This window comes from Danio rerio, chromosome 11 (genome assembly GCF_049306965.1).
Source record: "Danio rerio strain Tuebingen ecotype United States chromosome 11, GRCz12tu, whole genome shotgun sequence".
NCBI classification, from domain to species: Eukaryota; Metazoa; Chordata; class Actinopteri; order Cypriniformes; family Danionidae; genus Danio; species Danio rerio.
In genome coordinates, this window is record NC_133186.1 from 42,780,825 (window position 1) to 42,805,000 (window position 24,176).

The window sequence follows — 24,176 nt, forward strand, 5'->3', positions numbered from 1 at the left end:
CGCGTCAGGAACGGGACACTTTTTTTACCAGTGTTCAAAGTTCATAAATTCAGCTGAACGCAGGTGGAGAAGCGCTCTGTGCGTTAGAGTCTGCGGGATGACTCCACCAGGCAAATTGCCCGCTTAATTCATTTATTTAAGAGGCCGCTGAGATTTATTCCTGCAGTTACTCGAGTCTTGCATCTTGACGTCTTCTATTTTAAGACGCTCAGAAACGGGACGGACAGGAGGTGCAGACGCAAACGTGTGACCAATATTCTTAATGGTGTAAAAGGTGAGAGCTATTCTGGCCTCAGGACAGCGTGTCAATCTCATTTATTTCTGCTGCCTCTGCAAGATGGACATCCATCCATCCTGTCTGTCTGTCCATAATGTCTGTCTGTCTGCCTGTCTGTCTGTCTGTCTGTCTGTCTATATGTCCATTCCTCTGTCCGTCCATCTGTCTGTCTTTGTCTTTCTATCCGTCTATATCTGTCTACCTACCTACTAATCTGTCTGTCGATCTATCTATCTATCTATCTATCTATCTATCTATCTATCTATCTATCTATCTATCTATCTATCTATCTATCTATCTATCTATCTATCTATCTATCTATCTATCTATCTATCTATCTATCTATCTATCTATCTATCTATCTATCTACTTACCTACCTGTCTGTCTGTCTGTCTGTCTGTCTGTCTGTCTATTCATCTATCTATCCATTTTTTTCTGTAGGTCTGTCTGTCCATCCGTCTCTGTCTATTCATTATCTATCCGTTTTTCTGTCTGTCCATTTATGTCTGTTCGTCCGTCAGTTTGTCTGTCAGTCTGTTCATGTTTCTACCAGTCAGTCTGTCTTTCTGTCTGGTCATCTATCAATCTGTCTGTCTGTCCATCTGTCTATCTGTCCTTCTGTCTGTCTGTTTATCTGTACGTCTGTTTTTCTGTCTGTCTATCTATCTAGTCATCTGTTTGTTCTCTCTTTTTATCTATTTGTCTGCCTGTCTGTCTACCTATTCATCTGTCTGTCTATTCATCTACCTATCCGTCTGTCATTCTGTCTGCCTGTCTGTCTGTCTGTCTATCTGTCTATTTGTTTCTCTATCTGTTTTTCTGTCTGCCTATTTGTCTGTCTGTCTAAATGTCTAGTCGTCTGTTTGTCTGTCTATCTGTCCGTCCATCTGTCTGTCTTTCTATCTAGCCATCTATCTGTCTACCTATTTATCTGTCTTTCTGTCTGTCTGTCAGTCTGTCGATCCGTCTTCTGTCTATTTGTTTGTCCATCTGTCTATCCGTCCATCTGTCTATCAGCCATCTGTCTACCTACTTATCTGTCTATCTATCTATCTATCTATCTATCTATCTATCTATCTATCTATCTATCTATCTATCTATCTATCTATCTATCTATCTATCTATCTATCTATCTGTCTGTCTGTCTGTCTGTCTGTCTGTCTGTCTGTCTGTCTGTCTGTCTGTCTGTCTGTCTGTCTGTCCGTCCGTCCGTCCGTCCGTCCGTCCGTCCGTCTGTCTGTCCATTTTCTCTCTGTGAGTCTGTCTGTCCATCTCTTTCTATTCGTCTATCTATCTTGTTTGTCTGTCTGTCTGTCAATTTGTCTGTCTGTCTATTTATCTATCCTCCTATCTTTCTCTGCCTGTCTGTCTATCTATCTATTCATCTATCCATTTTTTCTGTCTGTCCATCTGTCTCTCTGTCTGTCCATCTGTCTATCTGTCCGTCTGTCTGCCTAGCCAACTGTCAGTCTACCTATTCGTCTGTCTGTCTGTCTGTCTGTTTGTCTATCAATCTTCTGTCTGTTCGTCTATCTCTGTTCGTCACTCTATCTATCTAGTCATCTGCTTGTCTTTCTATCCGTCTATTTGTTTTTCTATTTGTCTGTCAGTCCGTCTTTCTGTCTATTCATCTGTCTGTCTGACTATGTATTTATATAGTCCAATTTCGCTATTCGAAAGTGTAGTGACAAATAAAGGCTTGATTTATTGATATCTGTCTGTCTGTCAGTCTAGCCATCTGCCTGTTCATCCTTCTGTCTGTCCATCTGTTTGTTTGTTTTTTGTCAGTCTGTCTGTCTGTCTACAAGTGGTCATGGTCATTTTTGACCATTAGCTTAACACAATTGTTAAAAAAATAAAAGCTACATACGAGTAGCCTACGACAGTACATCAGTTAAGGATTAAAATAATTTCACAAACAAATAAACATATTAATCACTGCAGTAAATCTTAAATCATAGACTTAAATATGTATATGCCTATGCATAAATCCTAACAGCGGGGTTTATTAAAATCCCAATTGTGTTTAACATATCTATCGCCTATAATAAGCATGTAGACATGCTCAAAAAACACGAGCAAAGTCTTTGAAGTAATCCGAATGACCAGCAGGCGGCGATGGAGGCGCGTGAGAAACTCCACATCATTCTCTTTGTTTTGACTGAGAACAAAAGTAGCAGCCAAAGTCAAGCTGTCATTGAGTGAAGAAAAACTGTGGAAACATGAAGAACAGCGGACACAGAGCTCAGACCGGAGAGAAGAGGATGCTGTGATTGACTGCAGTCCAACAAAACACGAGAGTGTGCGTGTCTTTTGTCGTGTGTCACGCCTGACCGTCTATGTGTTTGTGTGTGTGTGCGTGAATGAGACGCGACTTTCACGGGTCTGCGCGTGTCTGGAGTGACAGAAGAGGGTAAGTTTGTTTTCATTATTTTCTGAACTATTGTTTACATCGATAAAACTTTATATAGATGTACAATAAAGTCTGTTTACGTGCAAGTCAACAACACAACTCAAAAGCAGACCGTGTAATTGTTTAATAAGTTCACTGTGGTTGTTTGTGAGTATGGAAACCAACACGAACACTAAAAGTTTGACCTAGATATTCATGTTTTACTGTGAAGGACATTCTGGAGGACAATATTAGACCAAGTTCTTAGACTTAAAACATTTTTGTTATGTTATTTTCTTTTTTTTACTTAAACTTTATTGTGTTTTTGATGAATTTCTCAACAGTTTTAAATTAGTGAATTAGTGAATTTCTCAACATTGACTTGGTTCAATGTGTATAGCATGGTTGATAACAGTATGAAACAAAAATAAAAAATTACAAATGATACATGTACACGAACAAACACACATATATATGAATATATACATATATGAGCAATTCCAGCGTTCTGGATGTGACATTTGCTGTAAAAACTCAACACATAAATTGACAGAGAAAGTATATGTTAACATTATATTAAAAAATTTAATTATATTTTCCAGAGCAACTAGCCACAGAGTTATGGGAGCATAAAAATATCAATCTGTAAACATGTTTTGTACTTTAAATGAGGAAAATAAGCATGCGTTATGGATGTGACAAAAAAGTCTGCGAGTTTACAGTATACAACACACTTTGTAGAAATCCTGTGAATTAAACTGCTCAACCCAAAATAAATAACGCTAATCAAAATGATAAGAGTTGGCTCTCTATAAAACAAAAATGGTTTTATTGTATTTAATATTTTTACATTTCTGAGGAAAAAGTGTTGGTATGGATGTGACATCTCTCTGTTATGGATGTGACGGATGTGAAATTACCATTTGTGTGACTTTGGTAAATCAAATAGAATAGTTTGAAAACATTGACAGATGCATTTTTGAGTATTTTTAAAGTACTGTAAAATACTTGCTTACACAAAAAAACCCAGAAACGGTTTCCGTATTTTGGTAAAAACGTAATTTTTCTATGGCAAGGTTGACATTTGCACGGAATTGCTCACATGCATACAGAAACCTGTAAATAAATATAAGAGAAAAAAAAAACTATATACAGAATGTCAGAGAAGTACATAAATAAAAAAGTGTCTACTAAAATTATTTTAAAACATCAAACAGAAAAAAAAGATAGTTTGTTGTCACCTATATCCTGAGACATTTTAATTGTTTCTCCTATGTTAAATTAAATCACTGAAGTTTTAAAAATGGAGATCAAATTGTTATGTATTTGGTTCCAATAAGGGATTGTTGAAATCTTTGCTTTGTTAATTTGGCAGTGGACTGTTCTAGTTGAACAATGCCTATTAAATAGTGTAACCATTGCTGAACTGACAGGAGATTAGGAGGGAACCAGGAACTATTGATTCTTTTCTTTGCAGCTGTTAATCCTAAGACAAAAAGTTTGTTTTTGATTCAAAGTCAGGGTTACCTTTGTGTTATGTTTTTAATAAATTATGCATTCACTTTCCCGTATGATTTGTCTGATATTATTGTTTACATCACTACCATATTGTATTGATAATAGAGTACACTTCAGTAAGTTAGCATGCTGTTTTTATATCATATTTCATTATATTGCAACATTTTGCATAAACATGGTATTTATGTGGTGACTGATATCTGTCTTTGATTATACTTTTATATATACTTACTTATAAATATATACATTTATGTGAAGCTGCTTTGACACAATCTACATTGTAAAAGCGCTATACAAATAAAGCTGAATTAAATTGAATTGAGTTATACTTCTGGTTAATTGAAAAGATTATATTTGTGGTTTGTGTTATAGATACTCAAAAATAGTTGCCTAAATGTAGATTATTAATAGCTCAAAATCTCTAATCAAACTCTGGAGGAAGTGAGAACTTTGCCAGCGTCTCCATCCTCCACACAATGTGTGTTATTGTTCTGGGATTTATGGAGATTAGATTTAGGCTGGCATGTTGTATTGAAGCTCTTACTGATGGCTTCCAGTGTTTGACAGCGATAAGGAATTGTGCTAGTGATGCTAGAAGCACGCAGAACTATTTTTAGGCTCATGTGAATGCCATTTCTGATGTTGCCGTGTTTGATGCTGCAGGTTTCCACATCATGAGACTGTGAGACTGGGGGGATTCAGCCATGGCGGAAACCGATATTGACAAATCTCACCTGCCTGGAGTTTATGACGGTACAGTATAGTTTTTTTGTTTGTTTGTTAATGTTTTGTATGTTATATCATTACAGTTTTGTGATTAACTTGGCTCTGCCTGTTAAATTTAATGCAATGTTGCAGGTAAATGAACTAAGCTTGAATTAAATTGAATGAAATTAAGTTAGAAATGTTTCACTGGCAATTAAAAAAAAGTTTAGGATAATGTATTAAAATTGCTGAAGCTTTTTTTTATATACAAAATTGAAGTTTAATATAAATATTTGTATTTCAAAAAATAATATTTAATTATGTAAATGTTCAATACATATTTTAAAAAGTAAAAAAAAAAAAAAGTGAAATTTGGGAACAAAGTCTTGAACTTGTTCACAGATGTTTCATCAAGGCAGGACATTGTCTCGTTCAGTTGAAAGTGCTTCATAGGCTTCATTATTACAAGTGTAAATTGAATAAGATATTTCCAGAAGTGTCCCCAGTGTGTGACAAATGTCAGATTTTAGATGTCAACCGGTCTCATTTCTATGTTATGTGTCCCAAATTACAGAGTTTCTGAAACTAAATATTTCAATTTTGTTTAGTTACATTAGACATTCTGATTGAATCAGATCCTTATATTTGGAGTGTCTGAAGAATTTTTGAGACTTTCACGGGTACAACAACAGTTTGTTTAATACGGGTTGATCTCAGCCAAAAAACTTATGCTTTTGTTTTGAAAGAAAAAAAAAGTTCCAACTCTTAAATTATGACTGACAGTGTTAACAGGTACACTACATCTGGAAAAAATCTGATATACCCTAACAGACAGGGCTTTGTTATTTGAAAAAATGTAGTCCCTTTTTACAAACTTTTGATTAATATGTTTATTATGCCTTTGGTACCTACGTTTATTGCTGGATAGCACTGCTGGGTGGTTGGTTGAAGAATGCACGTTTATTATTATTTTTTGTTTAATTATTATTTTATGACTGTTTTCATTGTTGTTGTTTTTTTATTAATTTATTTTTATTTATTTTCATTTCAATTCTTTAATTGTTAGAATGTAAGTTTTATGTTTATGTTTAAAAAAGTGTATTTCCAAGTGAATGTCTGTGAATGTTTCTAATAATAAAAATATTTAAATATATATATTTATTAATTATAGTGAGTTGTGTTAGGTTTCATTTACAGTATATTTTTCCAAAATTCTGTTTAACGGAGAGGAGATTTTTTTTTCTAAACATAATAATTTTAATAACCCATATCTAATAACTGATTTATTTTGTCTTTGCCACGATGACAGTAAATAATATTTGACTAGATTTAACGATGGTTTGTTCTAAAGACAGTCTGAAAAAATAGCTTAAAGGGGCTAATAATTTTGACCTTAAAATGGTTTATTAAATAATTAAAAACTGCTTTTATTCTAGCCGAAATAAAACAAATAAGACTTTCTCTGGAAGAAAAAATATTATCAGACATACTGTGACAATTTCCTTGCTCTGTTAAACATCATTTGAGAAAAATTTAAAATAGAAAAAAAAAAAACGAAGGGGGGCTAATAATTCTGACTTCAACTCTATATGCATGTATGTATATATGCTAACAATTAACAGAATTACTAAAAAAATGTTTGCGTATTTTAAAATATCTGCATCTGTAGTTTGTTTTAGTTATGTTTTGTTTTATTCTTATTTATTTTACCTAAATTAAATATACTCTTTTTTAAATTTTTTTTATTTACAGTAGCTTAAAAACAAACTACACTGATATTTATAAAATAAGATAAACATTACAGTATTTAATTATATAACAATTAAAAATGTGAAATATAAAATGTTTCAAATATATTATATTGCAAATATATAAAATATAATATACACATTTAAATATATCATATATTGTGAGTTAGAGTGATATTAAAATAACACTGAAAATGTATACTAAATGCTAAAATAACACTGGCTGTAATTCTCTAATATACAATTATACATTTATTAGTCTAATAACTATGCCATATTCCAGTTAATGCATGCAATAAACAAAACAACTTGCAAAAAAAAAACCTTTTATCGAAGTAAATCTGTCAACCTAAAACCTTTGTTTATGCTAAATCAGCACAGTTTATTGCATGGATTCTCCTGCGCAGGTTTTCCGGGTGAGTGGTGTTGTCTTAGATGTAGTTTTGGCAGGGCTGCAGGAGATGAGATCAGCATTCAGGAATGTGATGCGAGTCCAGGACAGACCGAGCGGTCGAGGGTTTGTGTACGGCTGATAAGAGACCGTCCGCTGCTCCTTATCTGCCCTGGATGAGCTCAAGAGCTTCCTAGCATTCCTGTTTCTTCAACAGGATTTGGGTCGAGATTGCAATCTTCTCCTGCTGAAATCAGGAAAGAGGTGTGAAGAGTTCAAGTGCAGGGGAATTTAAATGGACACAAAGATATTACCATACACTTTATATGCATGTATGATTCAGGATTGAAACTTTAAAGGGATAGTTCACCCAAAAATGAAAATTACAGGATTTGGGTCGAGATTCCAGTCGTTTCCCACTAAAATCAGGAAAGAGGTGTGAAGAGTTCAAGTGCAGGAGAATTTATATGGACACAAAGATATTACCATACACTTTATATGCATGTTTGGTTCAGTGTGGAAAATTTAAAGTGATAGTTTACCCAAAAATGAAAATGACCTTATTGCGTTTTCTCCCTGATGTGGTTTGAAACCTATTTGAGTTTCTTTCTTCTGTTGAACACAAAAGAAGATACTTTGAAGAATGCTGGTTGTTGGCATCCATCAACCTTTTTTGCAATATTATTAGATATGGAAGTCAGTCAGTCCCAGCATTCTTCAAAATATCTTCTTTTGTGTGAAGACAGAATCTCAAATAGGTCTGATCAAGTAAATTATGGTGGTTTTAAGTTTTTTGGCTGGGCTATCCTTTTGAAAGATCTTCAGCACAAAAATTAAGGTATTTTAGATGAAATCAGAGGCCTCCATAGACAGAAATGGTCCTGAGATGTACGGAAATCAATCAAAAACATTGTCAAAATGTAAATATAAATTTGATCGCCCATATCTTATCTCCTGCACTTATCTCCAAATACCTCTCATGTATTGTGCAGTGTAGCTGTGAATGCAATGGCTCGTTTTTACTAAGGCCCCATTTCGACTAATGCGTTTTAGTTTGAAAACAAATAAGTTTTGCTACGGTTACGGCATCCGTGCACACTACGCCAGAGTTTTCGAGCGCCGAAAATGTAGCGTTTTGGAAACGCTGGAGAGGCCTTTTCATTCTAAAACGCTGCTGCTCCGTCTCAGTGTGGATGAAGGAAAACGGAGACATCTGAAAACGGAGGCGGGGCTGCTGAGATTCGCTAGCTGATTGGGGCTTTTGTGTCATTGCAGATCCTTCCCTTATTCGTCCAGCCCCTATCACATGACTATAACACATGGCTTTAACGCTACCGGAAGACAGCAGACCAGCCTTCAATGTAAACAACAACATGGACACAGAAATGGGAGCGTTGTTTGCACTATTGTCTGTTTTAGGCGCCATTGTGCAGTTAAACTCTGCCTTTTTTACTACAGCAGCGGCATATATTCGCTAGAATGCGCATGCCCAGAGTGCGCGAATGGTCACGTGATATACGTTTTTGGTGGCGTAGTGTGGACGGAGATATGTTCAGAAACGCTAGGTGAAACGCTAGTGTGGACGCAGATCGTTTTTGATCTAAAATGCCGTTTTCAAACTAAAACGCACTAGTGTAAACGGAGCCTAAGTGATATGGTTCAGCACAGTCCGGCATGCATTTATTACCTTAATCAAAAAGCTTTTTATGGCTACAGGTTTCCAACTTTCTTCAAAATTTCTTTTGTGTTTAACAGAAAAAACACTCAGGTTTGCAACAAGTAATTGATAAAAGAATTTTTTATTTTTGGGTGAACTGTCCCTTCGATTGAGAGTAACTGTTAGCTTGGCTCAGTACATTTTCCAAGCAGTTTGCCCAGCAATGCCTCCATAACAAAACCAGGAGCAAAAATAGGGGCATTTATACAATATAATCGAAAATAGTTCATCTCTTGCATTATAAAATCTTTTAAAACTTTATTGTTGATAGTTCACAAAATTAAACCTTTTGAATACTCACTATTTACTTTCCGTCAAGTGCTTCCAGACCTTTGTGAGTTTCTGTTGAACACAAAAGAAGATATTTTGAAGAAAGCTAAAAACCTGTAACCATTGACTTCCATAGTAGGAAAAAGGTCAGTGGTTACAAGTTTCCAGCTTTCTTTTCTGTACACTGTAATAGAAGAAAGAAGCTAATGGTTGGAAACAATTAAAATGTGAGTAAATGATGACAGAATTTCACAGTTTTTCTACTACATTTTCAAAGCAGTTTGCCCAACACTGCCTCTATAACAAAACCAGGAGCAAAATAGGGGCATTTAAAAAATTAAGGGCATTTTAATAATCAGAAATAGTTCCTCTCTTGCATTACTATGAAAACTTCTGAAACCTTTATTGTTGATGGCTCACAAAATACTCAATATTTATTTTTCCTTAAGTTCTTCTAGACCTTTGTGACTTTCTTTCTTCAATTAAACACAGAAGATATTTTGAAGAAAGCTGTAAACCTGTAACCATTGACTTACATATTCAAAAAAAAAAAGCTATGAAAGTCAACGGCCACAATTTTTTTTCTTTACTGGTAAAATAGGAGGAAACTCATAAAGGTTCGTAACAAGTTAAGGGTGAACAAATTATGACAACAATGGGTGAACTATCCTTTTAAAAGCGTAGATCTTTCTGAACACAATTTAGATCAGTTTGCATTGAAATCTGTAAACAAGACGAACACTGGAGAGAAATACTGCTTGGAAGTACTGCTTGGATTATTTTGTTCTCTTAGATTAATGCCCGACTGTATACACCTAGAAAGCAGACAGTCTGTCTCTGTGTGAAATGGGACACGTTATAATAAAAGCATGTCAGCTGTGCAGCCGTATTGCATTTTAAGGCAGTGAGTTTTTGACCCGAGTTCATGCGTGAACCTCCCTAAACTTCACCGCCGGATATTTATAGCTTCTGCTTCTGGCTCCTCGTGCCAAATATAGACAAAGAGCGCCAGGAGAAAGCCTGAGCAGCGTACAGAAAGAATAAACTAGGGATAAACGAGTGATAGTTTCATGCAGGGGTCCCGATTACTGTCTTTTCTCCTCTTTTTCTTTGTTTCTGTGACTGTGAATAGCACCATCTGTTTAGCGTGGGGGCCTCAGCTCAGCTGAGGGGGTCAAACAATCGACCCGGGCCACTGTTTTAGCCCGTGAAAATGCACTTAATCACCTTTCATGGTCCAGGGCTGACATTGTTTATTGTTACACCTTTGTGGGCATTATAAAATGAGCATTTTTTAGTTTTTTCCTCCATGATGACGCTGTTAATTTACTGTTGTTTTGTTCATTTTTCAATATATATATTTTTTCAATTATTTTTGTCAGATATTTAAATAACAAAATAAAACGGCAGGTGTTTTGAAGAGTTCCCATTTTTATTAATCGTATAATATATGGTAATGGTGACCAGGGATCTGATTGATCAAAACTGTGTCAACTTTCCTACAATGAACATACACCAGAATGAATTTAAATTGATTCCTTAAGGATTATGGATCATATGATGATTTAAATTGGTTCAACTGAGTCAATATTGTAGTTAAATTCATACACCGCATGATGACTCAAAGGTTAGCACTGTCGCCTCCGTGTGGAGTTTGCATGTTCTCCCCGTGTTCGTGTGGGTTTCCTTCCGGGTGCTCCGGTTTCCCCCACAGTAGGCATGGGCCGGTATAAGATTCTGACGGTATGATAACCTTGGATAAAAATATTTTGGTTTCACATTATTATGATTATTGCTCTAAAATATATTCTTTTAAAATGTCTAGGTAACAAAAACTTTTTTCCATTTTAAAACCTTATGAAACATTTCAAGTATTTTGGAAAGAGTAAACATGTCAAATGAAAATGGATAAAGACATTTACAATGTTAAAAATCTGCTTCTGATGGATCATGTCATGCTAATCAAGCAAAGACTGGAGCAATGATGATGAAAATGAGTTAAATTCCATTTTTAAATTGATTTATTTAAAAAAAAGGTTTTATAAGGTGTCAAATATTTCACTATATTACTGTTTTTTTTACTGTATTATATGAATATCAGCTAATTGGAGCAATAAAGTCTGTTAAAGAATATCTACTGATAATTAACAGTTTCTGTAATTTGGGATTCACAAGTGAATTATTTACAGTGGTGAATTGCATTATGGGATGTTGATCTCTGCTCTGTCCGCTTTTGATGTTGAAAATTCAACAGTTCAAGTGACTTTTATTAACATTTTAGTAGTATGAAATGATATAATGTGCAAGAAATAATATAGAGAGAAATAAGTCTGTAAAATAACAGAAAATGTACAGGCATTGTATTACAATGTTTTTGTACCAGGGTTCAACACTAATGATTTTTTCTACTGGTCTGATCGGGCCAATGGTTCAGATTTTTACTTGCCCTGCCAAAATTTTCACTGTTCCCACCGAAGAAAATATAAAATTTAATAGCAATTTTTTTAGCCACATATTTTAAATAATGTCAAAAATAATGTCTATAATTATTTAATTTTTTAATTATATTTTTTAAATGTTAATATATGTATAATGAGCTAAATTATGTGTTAACAAAAGAGCAGTATGGACAAATGTGAAGGTATTTCATTTTAGTTCGAAATTATTTAACAAAAGGTGGCCTCAATCGGGCCAGTAATGATCCTGTTTACTGTCCCAAGCGTCTCTCACACTGGCCCCGGGCCATCGGGCAGTCCTTATTGTTGAGCTCTGTGTACCATAATATACCACACCAACCCAGACAATAGATCACTTTAAACTATTAAACATGTCAATAAAAGTCACTTTTTCTATTTTTTTAAGGTTTAAAGTTCAAGTTCAGAAAGATCAAGGTCTTAAAATGTGATTCAAAAGCAGAAATAAATAGGGAAAAATAAAAATGTGAATCACAAAATACCTAAAACTGCTAATTTACAGATATTTTATACAGTGCATATTATTCTTAAACATCTTACCAACCTCAGACATTTGAAAGGTAGTGAACAGATGCTTATTTTATATTAACAATATGTTTTTGTGCATTTTGTAGCTTTACTCTAAAATCAAATCTACATTTTATCCTTTTTATATCATTGCCTGTGTTTCACAAGAGAACGAAAGTCAAATTAGGAACATTCATTCGTTAATTTTCCTTCAACTTAGTCCCTTAATTCATCAGGGGTCACCAGCGGAATGAACTGTCAACTTATCCAGCATATAACCCAGTACTGGGAAACACCCACACACACTCATTCACACACATACACTACAGCCAATTCAGTTTATTCAATTCACATATAGCGCATGTCTATGGACTGTGTGGGAAACCGGAGCAACCGGAGAAAACCCACACCAACACAGGGAGAACATGCAAACTCCACACAGAAATGCCAACTGGCCCAGCCAGGACTCGAAACAGTTACCTTCTTGCTGTGAGGCGAAAGTACTAATCACTGAGCCACCCTGTCACCCAAATTTGGAACATCATGAATCAGGGGTCACCACAGCAGAATGAACTGTCAACTTATCCAGCATATGTTTTATACAGCGGATGCCCTTCCAGCTGCAACCCAGTACTGGGAAACACCCACACACACACTCATTCACACACATACACTACAGCCAAAAAAATTTAATAAACATCAAATCTAATGTCAGCATTTTCATTAAGGTAAATTATTCAGTGAAATCCTTCAGACTTCAGATATCATTAGCTATGTTTCCATCCAAAAATGCGAAAAAACTTTATGCGCAAAACTCGATTATCGCATAAAAGTTGTGCGAATGAAGCATCGTTTCCATCCAACGAGTCAAAGCGAACAAAATGGTCTCTTTCTGATTAACTTGCGCCAAATATCTTCAGTAAAAACTGCATTTGCTGCAGTAGGAGAAGCTGCATCAATCTTTTCTAAATGAATGCGCCTCAGAAGACAATCCTACATGCAGTGAGCGCGCAGTGGCGTTTGAAGGTGTCAGACACGAAGCACAGGCGCTCTTGATTCTGGAGGTCATCAATAATATAATAACATTAATACTGAAATGGTAAGGCTTTTTATAATGACCAAAACAACATTTCAGATGTTTTATAATGTGCTCAGCCTCACGTTTCATCCATTTACACACATTTTAAGCATCACATGATCTCTTTTAACAAAATCACATGACCTTTTTTAATGCGCATGCTGGAGTTTGTGCGGTAAAAGTGTTTCCATCGCAGTTTATGCTCATCTTTTCTAATCGAATGAAAAGTTTATCCTACCCAGTTAAGCGCAAAAGTTTTTTATGCACATTTTCAAAATTTATGCGCATCATGGCGTTTCCATTTAACTGTTTTTTTAATGCGCATTTGCAAAATAAAATAAAATATGATAAAAATATAATAATAAAATAGGTGGATGGAAACATAGCTATTGAGTTTTATTTTTATATTATCAATTTCCTTACAGCCATGATAAAGTTTAGTAACATAACATATTTCTTGTCGCCTCACAGCAAGAAGGTCGCTGGTTCGAGCCTCAGCTGGGCCAGTTGACATTTTTGTGTGGAGTTTGCATGTTCTCCCCATGTTGGCATGGGTTTTTCTCCGGATGCTCCGGTTTCCCCTACAAGTCCAAACACACGCAGTATAGGCTAAATTGACCGTAGTGGATGAGTGTGTATGGACGTTTCCCAGTACTGGGTTGCAGCTGGAAGGGCAATCCGCTGTGTAAAACACATGCAGGATAAGTTGGCGGTTCATTCTGCTGTGGCGACCCCAAGTTAATAAAGCGACTAAGCCGAAAAGAAAATGAATGATTGAACATATATTTCTTGGTTATTCAAAAGCATCAAAGCGACTCTTCATTGCTTTCAGGAGCTGTTTCTGCTTTAAACCCGGCTCTAATATTAAGTTGCACAACAGTGATCCTCGTCATGAACAAAAACTCTTTTCATGGCATTTTGTTTAAGTATGCGTATACGCCAGGCTTTATGAAACAAGCTTGTGTCCTGAGTGCCCGTGTCAGCTTTTCCATGCCGGATCAGGGTAGAGGAGAACTAGCGGACATTTATTTTCCTAACCTTTCTTTCATTCTTGAATCCTTATGCTTGAGAATAAGCGCTGTTTACTAGAAGAGCTGACCGACTGACCTTCAGCACATAGGATGAGTCCACAATGTTCATGCTTCATGACAGTAGACAGAGCTTAACAAACAGACGCAGATGCATCTTTAAAAATGGTAACTGTCTTGTAGATTTCTGAGCAGTTTATTTAAGCTTGGCTGATTGTTTGTCATGATGCATGCTTGTGTTATACTGTCATATGCTTTGTAAAATGTCTCACAGCGCTAACAGGTCTGTAATTAGATGTTATAATTGAGTGTCAAGCTTTATGACTGGTGTTTAACATGCATATGTGATTGTTCATGAGCTTTTATTAGCTCACTGATTTGTTTTTCCACACTTAAAGAGCGCAAGAGAGAGAGAAAAAGAAAGAGGCAGACAGTTGTTTTATTTGCATGTTAAGCTAAATGGTTTCCGATAGGGCTGCACATTATATCGTGTGCATCCGCAATAGACACATCACAAAGATATGCAATGTTGAGTTTGAATTATAGTTGATCAGGAGCTACAGATTTGTATTTATTCACTGTATTTAAATGGAATTTATATGATTTAGATGATCTTGTTTCTAGTCCAAACATCTACATTTTAAAGCAAGATTATTGTACTTATACCATTGGCAGATAATTTAGCTTGTTTTAAGGAAAAACAATAATAGTTTTCTCTTATTTCTTCTGATGGTGAAAACTAAATAATATTTTTACTTGCTCTCAGATTTTTTTTTTGATATTTGGACTAGAAACAAGACAAAACAAAGTAAGAAAAGCATTTTTTTTATTGTGATTATTACATTTTTGTACCTGAATACTGTAGAAAAATACCCAGAAAATCATCAAATAGTGCGGTTCAAACTGTCTTTTGAAACTCGATATACAGTTGAAGTCAAAGTTGTTTAACTCCCTGAATTAATAGCCCCTGTTTATTTTCCCCCAATTTCTGTTTATCTGACAGATTTCTTCAACACGTTTGTAAACATAATAGATTTAATAAATCATCTCTAATAGCTGATTTATTTTGTCTTTGTCATGATGATAGTAAATAATATTTGGCTAGATATTTTTCAAGACACTTCTATACAGCTTAAAGTGACATTTAAAGGCTTAACTAGGTTAATTAGGCAGGTTAGGGTAATTAGGCAAGTTATTGTATTACGATGGTTTGTTCTGTAGACTATCGAAAAAAATAGCCTAAAGGGGCTATAATGGGGTTATAATAATAATGACCTTAAAATGGGTTTTAAAAAATTTAAAACTCCTTTTATCCTTGCCGAAATAAAACAAATAAGACTTTCTCATACAAATAAATACATACATTTATACAAATAATAAATACAAATACAAATAAATTGTCAAAAAACATGTCAGAACATACTATAAAGTTCTTGTAAAAACACATATACAAAATAAATACATATACAAAATATAAAAATGACAAAGCACCACTACAATGATCTTTTATGCATCCTTTAAAAATATTAAAGAATAACAAATAATTTCTTTGCTGTAAAGAATAGTTAATTCTATAATCTAATATCCCTAAATTTTATTGAGTATTGATCTATTAAGAACTGATGAGGAAAATAACATTGTTTCTTTGAATTTACTTTAAATATACTATACACTTGTCTGCCATGGTACCCTTACTTGAATATATATATATATATATATATATATATATATATATATATATATATATATATATATATATATATATATATATATACATACAGGTATTTGAATAATTTTAATATCATAATTATAGTGAAGAGGAAGTATTTGAAGAAAAGAAGCTAAACAAATGTCTCATATAAGGTCACTTTTGTTTCATGATACTCAAATTAACTCGATTTAAGTTACAGTTTTGCCCATTTTCTCTCTCTCTCTCTCTCTCTCTCTCTCACACACACACACACACGCACACACGCACACACACACACTTATTGGGCATAATGTGTTTTTCCTCAGAGCCATTGTGTTCCAGTTGTTGACCCAGTTGGCTTGGCTGTAGTTTTCCTGTTTAGGCCTCAGTGTGGCATTATTAACAGAGCAGAAACAGAGATGAGCCAAAACATAAACCAGTCTAGAGAATGAATTGCATACTTTACTATGTTTGTTTAAACACGGTGTTTGGACTTCTGCAAATGAATTAATGCAAAAATTAACCTCTAGAAATTGGTGGAACCTATCTTTATAAGAATGCTAGTTTTAGGGATATCTGTAGTGTGCAGTTCGTCACTTTCCTCCTAAATAGGTCAACGATTTTTTTTCACATCACCTCATACTTCAGTTTCTAATGAAATCGTTTGACCAATCAAATGCTCTCCAGTATCTGACATGCCCCACCCACTTTAAGACACTTTTCATTTGATGCACTTGAGCTTGATCACTCTCACTGACAGAGCTGCAATCGTCATGTTTCAATTAAGATTAAGTCAAACATTAAACAAAAAAGGTACATTTCAAAGCACTTCATGGGACCTTTAAGGTAGTTGTTGGGTATTACAGATGTATTACAAATAAAATAGTACAGTAGTAAAGATTTATTACAAATAAAAAACCTAAAAAATCACATGTACATCAGTATTCACAGCCTTTGCTCAATACTTTGTTGATGCACCTTTGGCAGCGATTACAGCCTCAAGTCATGTTGAAAATTATGCCACAAGCTTGGCACTCTGTTTTTAGGAATTTTTGCCCATTCCTCTTTGTAGTACCTCTCAAGCTCTATCAGGTTGGATGGTAAGCGACTGTGTACAGCCATTTTCAGATCTCTCCAGAGATGTTCAAAAGGATTTAGGTCCCGGCTTTGGCTGGGCCACTTAAGGACATTCACCGAGTTGTTGTGAAGCCATTGATGTTTTGGCGGTGTGCTATAGGTCATTGTCCTGCTGAAAGATGAACCGTCGCCCCAGTCTGAGGTCAAGAGCACTCTGAAGCAGGTTTTCACTCAGGATGTCTCTGTACATTGCTGCATTCATCTTTCCCTCTATCCTGACTAGTCTTCCAATTCCTGCTGCTGAAAAATATCCCCACAGCATAATGCTGCCACCATGCTTCACTGTAGGGATGGTATTCGCCTGGTGATGAGTGGTGCCTGCTTTTCTCCAAACGTAACGCCTGGCATTCACTCCAAAGAGTTCAATTTTAGTCTCATCAGACCAGAGAACTATGTTTCTTTTGGTCTGAGAGTCCTTCAGATGCCTTTTGACAAATTCCAGGTGGGGAGTGGCTTACGTCTGGCAAATCTACCATAGAGGCCTGATTGGTGGATTGTTGCACAGATGGTTGTCCTTATGTAAGGTTCTCCTCTCACCACAGAAGAAAGCTTGAGCTCAGACAGAGTGACCACCGGGTTATTGATCACCTTCCTGACTAAGACCCTTCTCCCCCGATCACTCAGCTTAGATGGCCGTCCAGCTCTAGGAAGAGTCCTGGTGGTTTCAAACGTCTTCCATTTACGGTTGATGGAGGCCAAGGTGCTCATTGGAACTTTCAGAGCAGCAGAAATGTTTCTGGAACCTACCCCAGCCTTGTGCCTTCCCAATCCTGTCTCGGAGGTCTACAGACAATTCCTTTGTCTTCATGCTTGGTTTGTGCTTTGACATGCACTGTCAACCCTGAGACCTTATATAGACAGGTGTATGCCTTTTCAAATCATGTCCAATCAACTGAATTGACCACAAGTGAACTCCAATTAAGCTGCTGAAACATCTCAAGAATGACCAGTGGAAACAGAATGTACCTGAGCTCAATTTAGAGCTTTACGGCAAAGACTATAAATAATTTTCAGCTTTTTTATTTTTAATAAGCTTGCCACAATTTCAAAAACCCTTTCTTTAAATTGTCATTATGGGGGTTGTTTGTAGATTTTTGAGGAAATAAATGAATTTCATCCATTTTGGAATAAGGCTGTAACATAAAACATGTGGAAAAAGTGAAGCGCTATGAATACTTTCCGGATGCACTGTATTTTATAAGTACTAATAAACAGACACTATCTTAATAATTGACATGTAATAATTCACTAGTTAAATACTTAAACTAAAGTGTTACTGCCTTTTTAAAACTTTGTATTTGTGTGTGTTTTCCCCTCAGTGTGCCAGTGTTTCTCCGTTTTAGAGGACGGTGCTTTGGCTCAAAGTCTTCAAGAGCAGGAAAGTCAGTATAATCGTTCCCTTCCTGTAATTTGGCTCATCCGTCCTTATTCAACTGGGTTTAAATAGAGCTGATCTTTCTCTTCGCAGTCGAGCATTTCTACAGCACCAACATCCAGAAGAACCAGACAGTGCAGAACGATGTTCGCTTGGCCCGAAGACTCCAGGAGGAAGAGGAAGAGCGGGCAAATCTACAGCAGATGTAAGTTAAAAACCAGACCTGGACACATGCATCTTATCACTTAATCAGCACTATCAGAAAAGCACAGACTTTAATAAAACTCAAGAGAATTTGTGGATAACAGAGGCATCAAATTTGACGAGTTGATAAAGCACCACAGAAAAAAGAAGTTTGTTTAATTTTTGCACCTCTTGTAGTATTTTTTAAAGTGGTGGTCCTTTACGATATCATATTTTAAACTTTAGTTGATTTGTAATGTAGCTGTGTGAACATAAACAACATCTCTGAATGTAAGACGCCCAAAGTTCAATGCAAATGGAGACATTGGCTTTTGCAGAGTTAAGCCCCTGATGTTTTGTCAAAAGCCCCTGGTCTTTTGGAATGTGTTGCACTTAAATATAAACATGTTGTTTAACATTTATTTCTAGAGTTCACACTTGGATACTGTTTGACAACTTGTTAGCAAGTTAGCAGGTTTGGCATGCTGTTCTGGGAGAGAACCCTGAGCTTGGTGATAGTTGAGTCCAGGGCTCCCGCCAGGTCCATAAAGCATGTGAGGGGAGTACGAGATCAGGTGTTCTCGAGAGCTCCCCTCGGCAAAAGAGGAAAGGAGGAGAAGGGGTGGACGCGGGGTTTCTTCGGAAAACGAAGATAAGGGAGTAGTTCTTAGCTAGGTTACTTATAGTGAGTTTGGATCAATCCGATTGGCTAGCCAATGAGTGTAGATGAGTGGCCAGCTGCAGTCAATCATATCACGTGCTCCTCTCGAAATTAGTTTGTGAAACTTCATTTCGTTATCTCAGTACTGAAAATTGCCACATGCATCATGAACATTCCTCGTTTGTGTCGGGTAATAAGCATATATTATAATTATCATTTGAATATATTACATTGTGACGCAGTGGCGCAGTAGGTAGTGCTGTCGCCTCACAGCAAGAAGGTCGCTGGTTCGAACCTCGGCTCAGTTGGCGTTTCTGTGTGGAGTTTGCATGTTCTCCCTGAGTTTGCGTGGGTTTCCCCCGGGTGCTCCGGTATCCCCCAAAGTCTAAAGACATGCGGTACAGGTGAATTGGGTAGACTAAATTGTCTGTAGTGTGTGTGTGTGTGTGTGAATGAGTGTGTGGATATATGTTTCCCAGAGATTCATTGCCGCTGGAATGGCATTCGCTGTGTAAAAATATGCTGGATAAGTTGGCGGCCCCGGATTAATAAAGGGACTAAGCTGAAAAGAAAATGAATAAATATATGTTGCTCTTAGTTGTGTAAATTGCTTCCTTGTCCTCATTTGTAAGTCGCTTTGGATAAAAGCGTCTGCTAAATGACTAAATGTAAATGTAAATGTAAATATATTACATAGTCAATATCGTATATTTCATATCAACAATGATAGCTGTATGTGTGGTTTACAGAGAGGAAGAGGACTGTAGATATGCACAGATGATCCAGCAACAGCTGCAGAGATGTGCAGAGGAGGCCAGGAGACAAGAAAAACAGGATGAGGTGGGGATTTGTTTTTATGCAAAGTCATGCTGAAAAACTACATTACCCATGATGCACCACAGAACAGCTTTCTTTACTTCAATTTTCCTTTATCTCTTGACCGATTTATTCATTTTGCTTCAAATCAAAGTTTGTATCATTTTGGTTTGCTTTGTAGTTGGTTGGTTTGGTTCATGCATTTTTAAAAATATGTAGTGATCATATTAAACATTGTGATTTATGTAACTCATTTCTGTATTATGAGTGGCTTATCATCTCTTCCTACTGTTGTTGAATAAGTTCAACCAGAATGTTCTGATACTCAACCACAGAAACAGCCACTGAAAAAAAAACTTAAATAATTTGTGATTTACTTTCAAAACACATGGAAATTGCTAGTTAAAGAGAGAAATTAACAATCTAAATGTTTCTGAATTAGATTTTTTTTGTGTGTGTGTGTTTGTGTGAAGCGCCAAAAAAAGGAATGTTGGAAACTAGTAGCCATTGACATCCATTGTGTTTTTCGTACTATGGGAAAATATCTTCTTAAATATCTTATATTCTTTAAAATGTAATTTTTGTGTTAAAAAGAAAAAAGGAAAAATTTTAGAAGCACTTGAGTGTGAGTGAGTTGTACGTAAATCAGACCTTTTGATTGAGCTTTCTCTTTAATTTTACTCAAATAACACATTGACTTTCCCAGTGATGAGTTGCAGCTGGAAGTGCATCTGCTGTGTAAAACATATGCTGGATAAGTTGTCGGTTCATTCCGTTGTGGCGACCCCTGATTAATAAAGGGTCCAAGCCGAAAAGAAAATGAATGAATGAAAAACACATTGACCTAAAGGGATAGTTCACCGAAAAAATAAACATTTTCTAAACCCTCACGTGTTTTCAAATGAGTAAATGTTAAGAAATTTAAAATTTTAAGGTAAACTACCCCTTTAAATGTGAATAAATAGTACCTAAAGGGTACTTAAATAGTAATTTCTTGTGATTTTGGTTTCATTTTAGACTCCAAAAATGTACTTCTTACTATTTAGATTAGCAAATTCAGAAAGCCAGTGGAACAAAGTTGTGTTCACCTTGAATTTTAGAAAAAAATGTTAGTTTTGTCCATGTGTATGAATATATATATATTTTTTATATATATATTTTTTTGCTTTATTTATTTATTTATTTATTTTTTTCATTCATTCATTTATTTTATTTTTCCTTTATTTATTTATTTATTTATTTATTTATTTATTTATTTATTTATTTATTATTTATTTTCCTATTTATTTATTTCCAGTCAAACTAAATACATAAGACCATAAAAAAAAAAAAAATATATATATATATATATATATATATATATATATATATATATATATATATATATATATATATATATATATATATATATATATATATAAACAGGGGCGTTAGTAATTCAGAAGGGCTAATAATTCTGACTACAATTATATAAAATATTGTTTATAAAGTATATATTTTTATCATATAACTATTAATTACTTACAATGTAGATTTGCGAATTCTCCCTCCTCTCACATGAATCTGATTGAACACCTGTGTGTAGAGGCGCTTGTGTAGTGAAGAAATAATGAAGAGCATGATGGACAGAACTTGAAGAGAATGAAGCGATGGAGGCCTGAATGGGATCTTGCACTCTCATATTCATTGGCTTCAAGTGTCCTTTTCTGTGCTTTATTTGTCTGTTTCTGTGGCCTAAAGGAGCAGCTTTGTCATCTGTGTTGTCAGTAGTGGTTTGTGAAATGTGTGTGTGGTGTTACTGGGGCTCATCTGAGGTCCTGCTCAAACACTGAGCTTCTGTATTATTGGAAAGAGGATTTCTGAGGCCGTCTGTCTGGAGCTCTTTATTTTGCACTTTGGAAAAATGTAGTAGTGTACTGCAGCTCTGTAGTAGTGGCACTCGTTTGAAAAGACATGTATTGTAATAAAAAAAATAACCTTGAATTTTAAAAAATGTACATTTTGTAAACTGCTTCTTTTCTGGAAATCGATATTTTATCCTCCATTCTGTCATTTTTCTTCAGCTTAGTCCTTGATTTATCAGGGGTCACCACAGAGAATGAACCACCAACTACTCTGGCATATGTTTTACGCAGCAGATGCCCTATACATTTTATGTTTATTTATTTTCATCAAATATTAATATATGTGGCATGATGACAGCTCATACTATTTTTTAGTTATTTTGCAAAGGCTTAACTAAATTAATTAGGTTAACTATGCAAATTAAAGTAGTTAGGCAAGTCATTGGACAACGGTGGTTTGTTCTGTAGACAATCAAAAAATATATACATTTCTAATGATATTTAACTTAGGAGTTTTGCTTTTTATTTATTTATTTATTTATTTATTTATTTATTTTTATTACAGCCAAACTAAACTGTAAAAAATGCAGGGTTTCACACAATTCCTTCATGTTTTCCCAGCATGAATCGATTAAGTTACCTTTAAAGTTTTTACAAATTTGGGACAAAACGATTAAGTTGATTGGGTCCTGTACTAGAAGGCGGGCTTTATTCACCATTTAGCGATCAACGATTGGCTCCTGTAGCTTCATTCGCCGTATTGACAGATACGAGTAATGACATGTCTTTTGTATTCTGTAATCTTTGCATTCATTTACTCTCAGTAACCAAATACATAGAGAGCACCTTTACCCCACTGAATAAAATCAATGAATAAATCCAAAACCACCTGTAGAAGCATTTTCTCTCTTTCTTTATCTCTCTAAAAGAAAAAGAAAAAAGCTCCGTCTCTAGCACTAAATTCTCTGAGCACAAGCATGTTTCTTTTTTAACTAGCACTTCTTGTATGTATTGCCTATTCTTGTTGAATCGCTGAATTTCTCCTCAATTGTAAGCCGCTTTGGACAAAAGCGTCTGCTAAATGACTAAATGTAAATGTAAGTTGTCACAAAAAGTGTAACAATTGTGTTGTTTCAACTCATTGTAAATCAGTTAGTTTGAACAAGCAGCGAAAGTATTTTTTTCAGTGTAAATAAATAAGACTTTCTCCAGGTAAAAATCAAAAGATTATACATAAATAATTTGAAATACTGTTGAAAAAATGTCCTTGCTCTGGTAAACAGCACTTATTTAAGTTTATTTGAAATATCTGAAAATAATTATTTTGTCACAGGAGGGCTATTAATTTTGTCCGTAATAATGTAATGTATAATATAATATATATTGGGGGAACCCAGGCGAACGCAAGGAGAACATGCAAACTCCACACAGAAACGCCAACTGAGCCGAGGTTCGAACCACCGACCTTCTTGCTTTGAGGCGACAGCACTACCTACTGCGCCACTGCATCGCCTTAATATGATGTTTTTGGGTTATAAAGTTTGTTTAAGCTCTAACGCAATAATAGGGTTGTTATTTTTTTTAATTTAATGACCTCTCCGTGTCGTGTTTTTTATATCCATTTCACCAGCGCTCTCAATTATTGTGGATGCAAGTGTAATGGAGGCCAGCTAGTAAGTGCTGTGCAGGTAAACCTCACTCCTCTGACCTCTAAAGGTGTTCTAGTGACATGCACTAGAGGTCATGGTCTTTAGCCTCCTTGTTAGAGCAACCTACTCCCATGCGGAAGGTCGCTAGTTTGATCTCAGCTTAGAGCGGGTTGGGTGATGTAGGACCGGCGGGGTTACATTGGTGCCGTGACCCAGGTGGTAGTGAGGTTTAGGGGGGTGAGTGTAACATAGGCCAGCTAATAAGTGCTTTGCAAGTAAACCTCACTCCTCTGATCTCTAAAGGTGCTCTAGTGACAGCTAACTCTATCAAACCTCTTCAGCTGCTCCAGAACACAGCAGCACGAGTGGTCTTCAATGAACCTAAAAGAGCACATGTCTCTCCGCTGCTCATCCGTTTGCACTGGCTGCCAGTTGCTGCTCGCATCAAATTCAAAGCTCTGATGTTTGCCTACAAAGCGACTTCTGGCTTTGCTCCTTCTTATCTGCTCTCAGTTCTGCAGATGTATGTGCCCTCCAGAAACTTGCGTTCTGTGAATGAACGTCGCCTCGTGGTTCCATCCCAAAGAGGGAAGAAATCACTTTCCCGAACGCTAGCGCTCAATCTGCCCAGTTGGTGGAATGAACTCCCTAACTGCATCAGAACGGCAGAGTCACTCGCTGTCTTCAAGAAACGACTAAAAACTCAACTATTTAG

The 24,176-nt window shown here is 35.6% G+C and overlaps 1 protein-coding gene across 7 annotated transcripts in view; it reads left to right on the plus strand.

The window, feature by feature from the left end:
• Positions 1-2,474: 2,474 nt before the first annotated feature.
• ccdc50b (coiled-coil domain containing 50b) overlaps positions 2,475-24,176 on the plus strand; it is a 42,099-nt gene continuing 20,397 nt past the window's right edge. For all 7 annotated transcript variants that reach the window (XR_012387348.1, XM_685063.11, XM_005155908.6 and 4 more), the window contains exons 1-5: positions 2,475-2,691; positions 4,852-4,941; positions 18,253-18,315; positions 18,402-18,513; positions 19,902-19,992. Coding sequence is in view for 6 of the 7 variants with exons in the window: in XM_685063.11 (XP_690155.5) it covers positions 4,893-4,941; positions 18,253-18,315; positions 18,402-18,513; positions 19,902-19,992 (315 nt within the window). In the remaining variant the exon portion in view is untranslated. The remainder of the gene's footprint in view (positions 2,692-4,851; positions 4,942-18,252; positions 18,316-18,401; positions 18,514-19,901; positions 19,993-24,176) is intronic.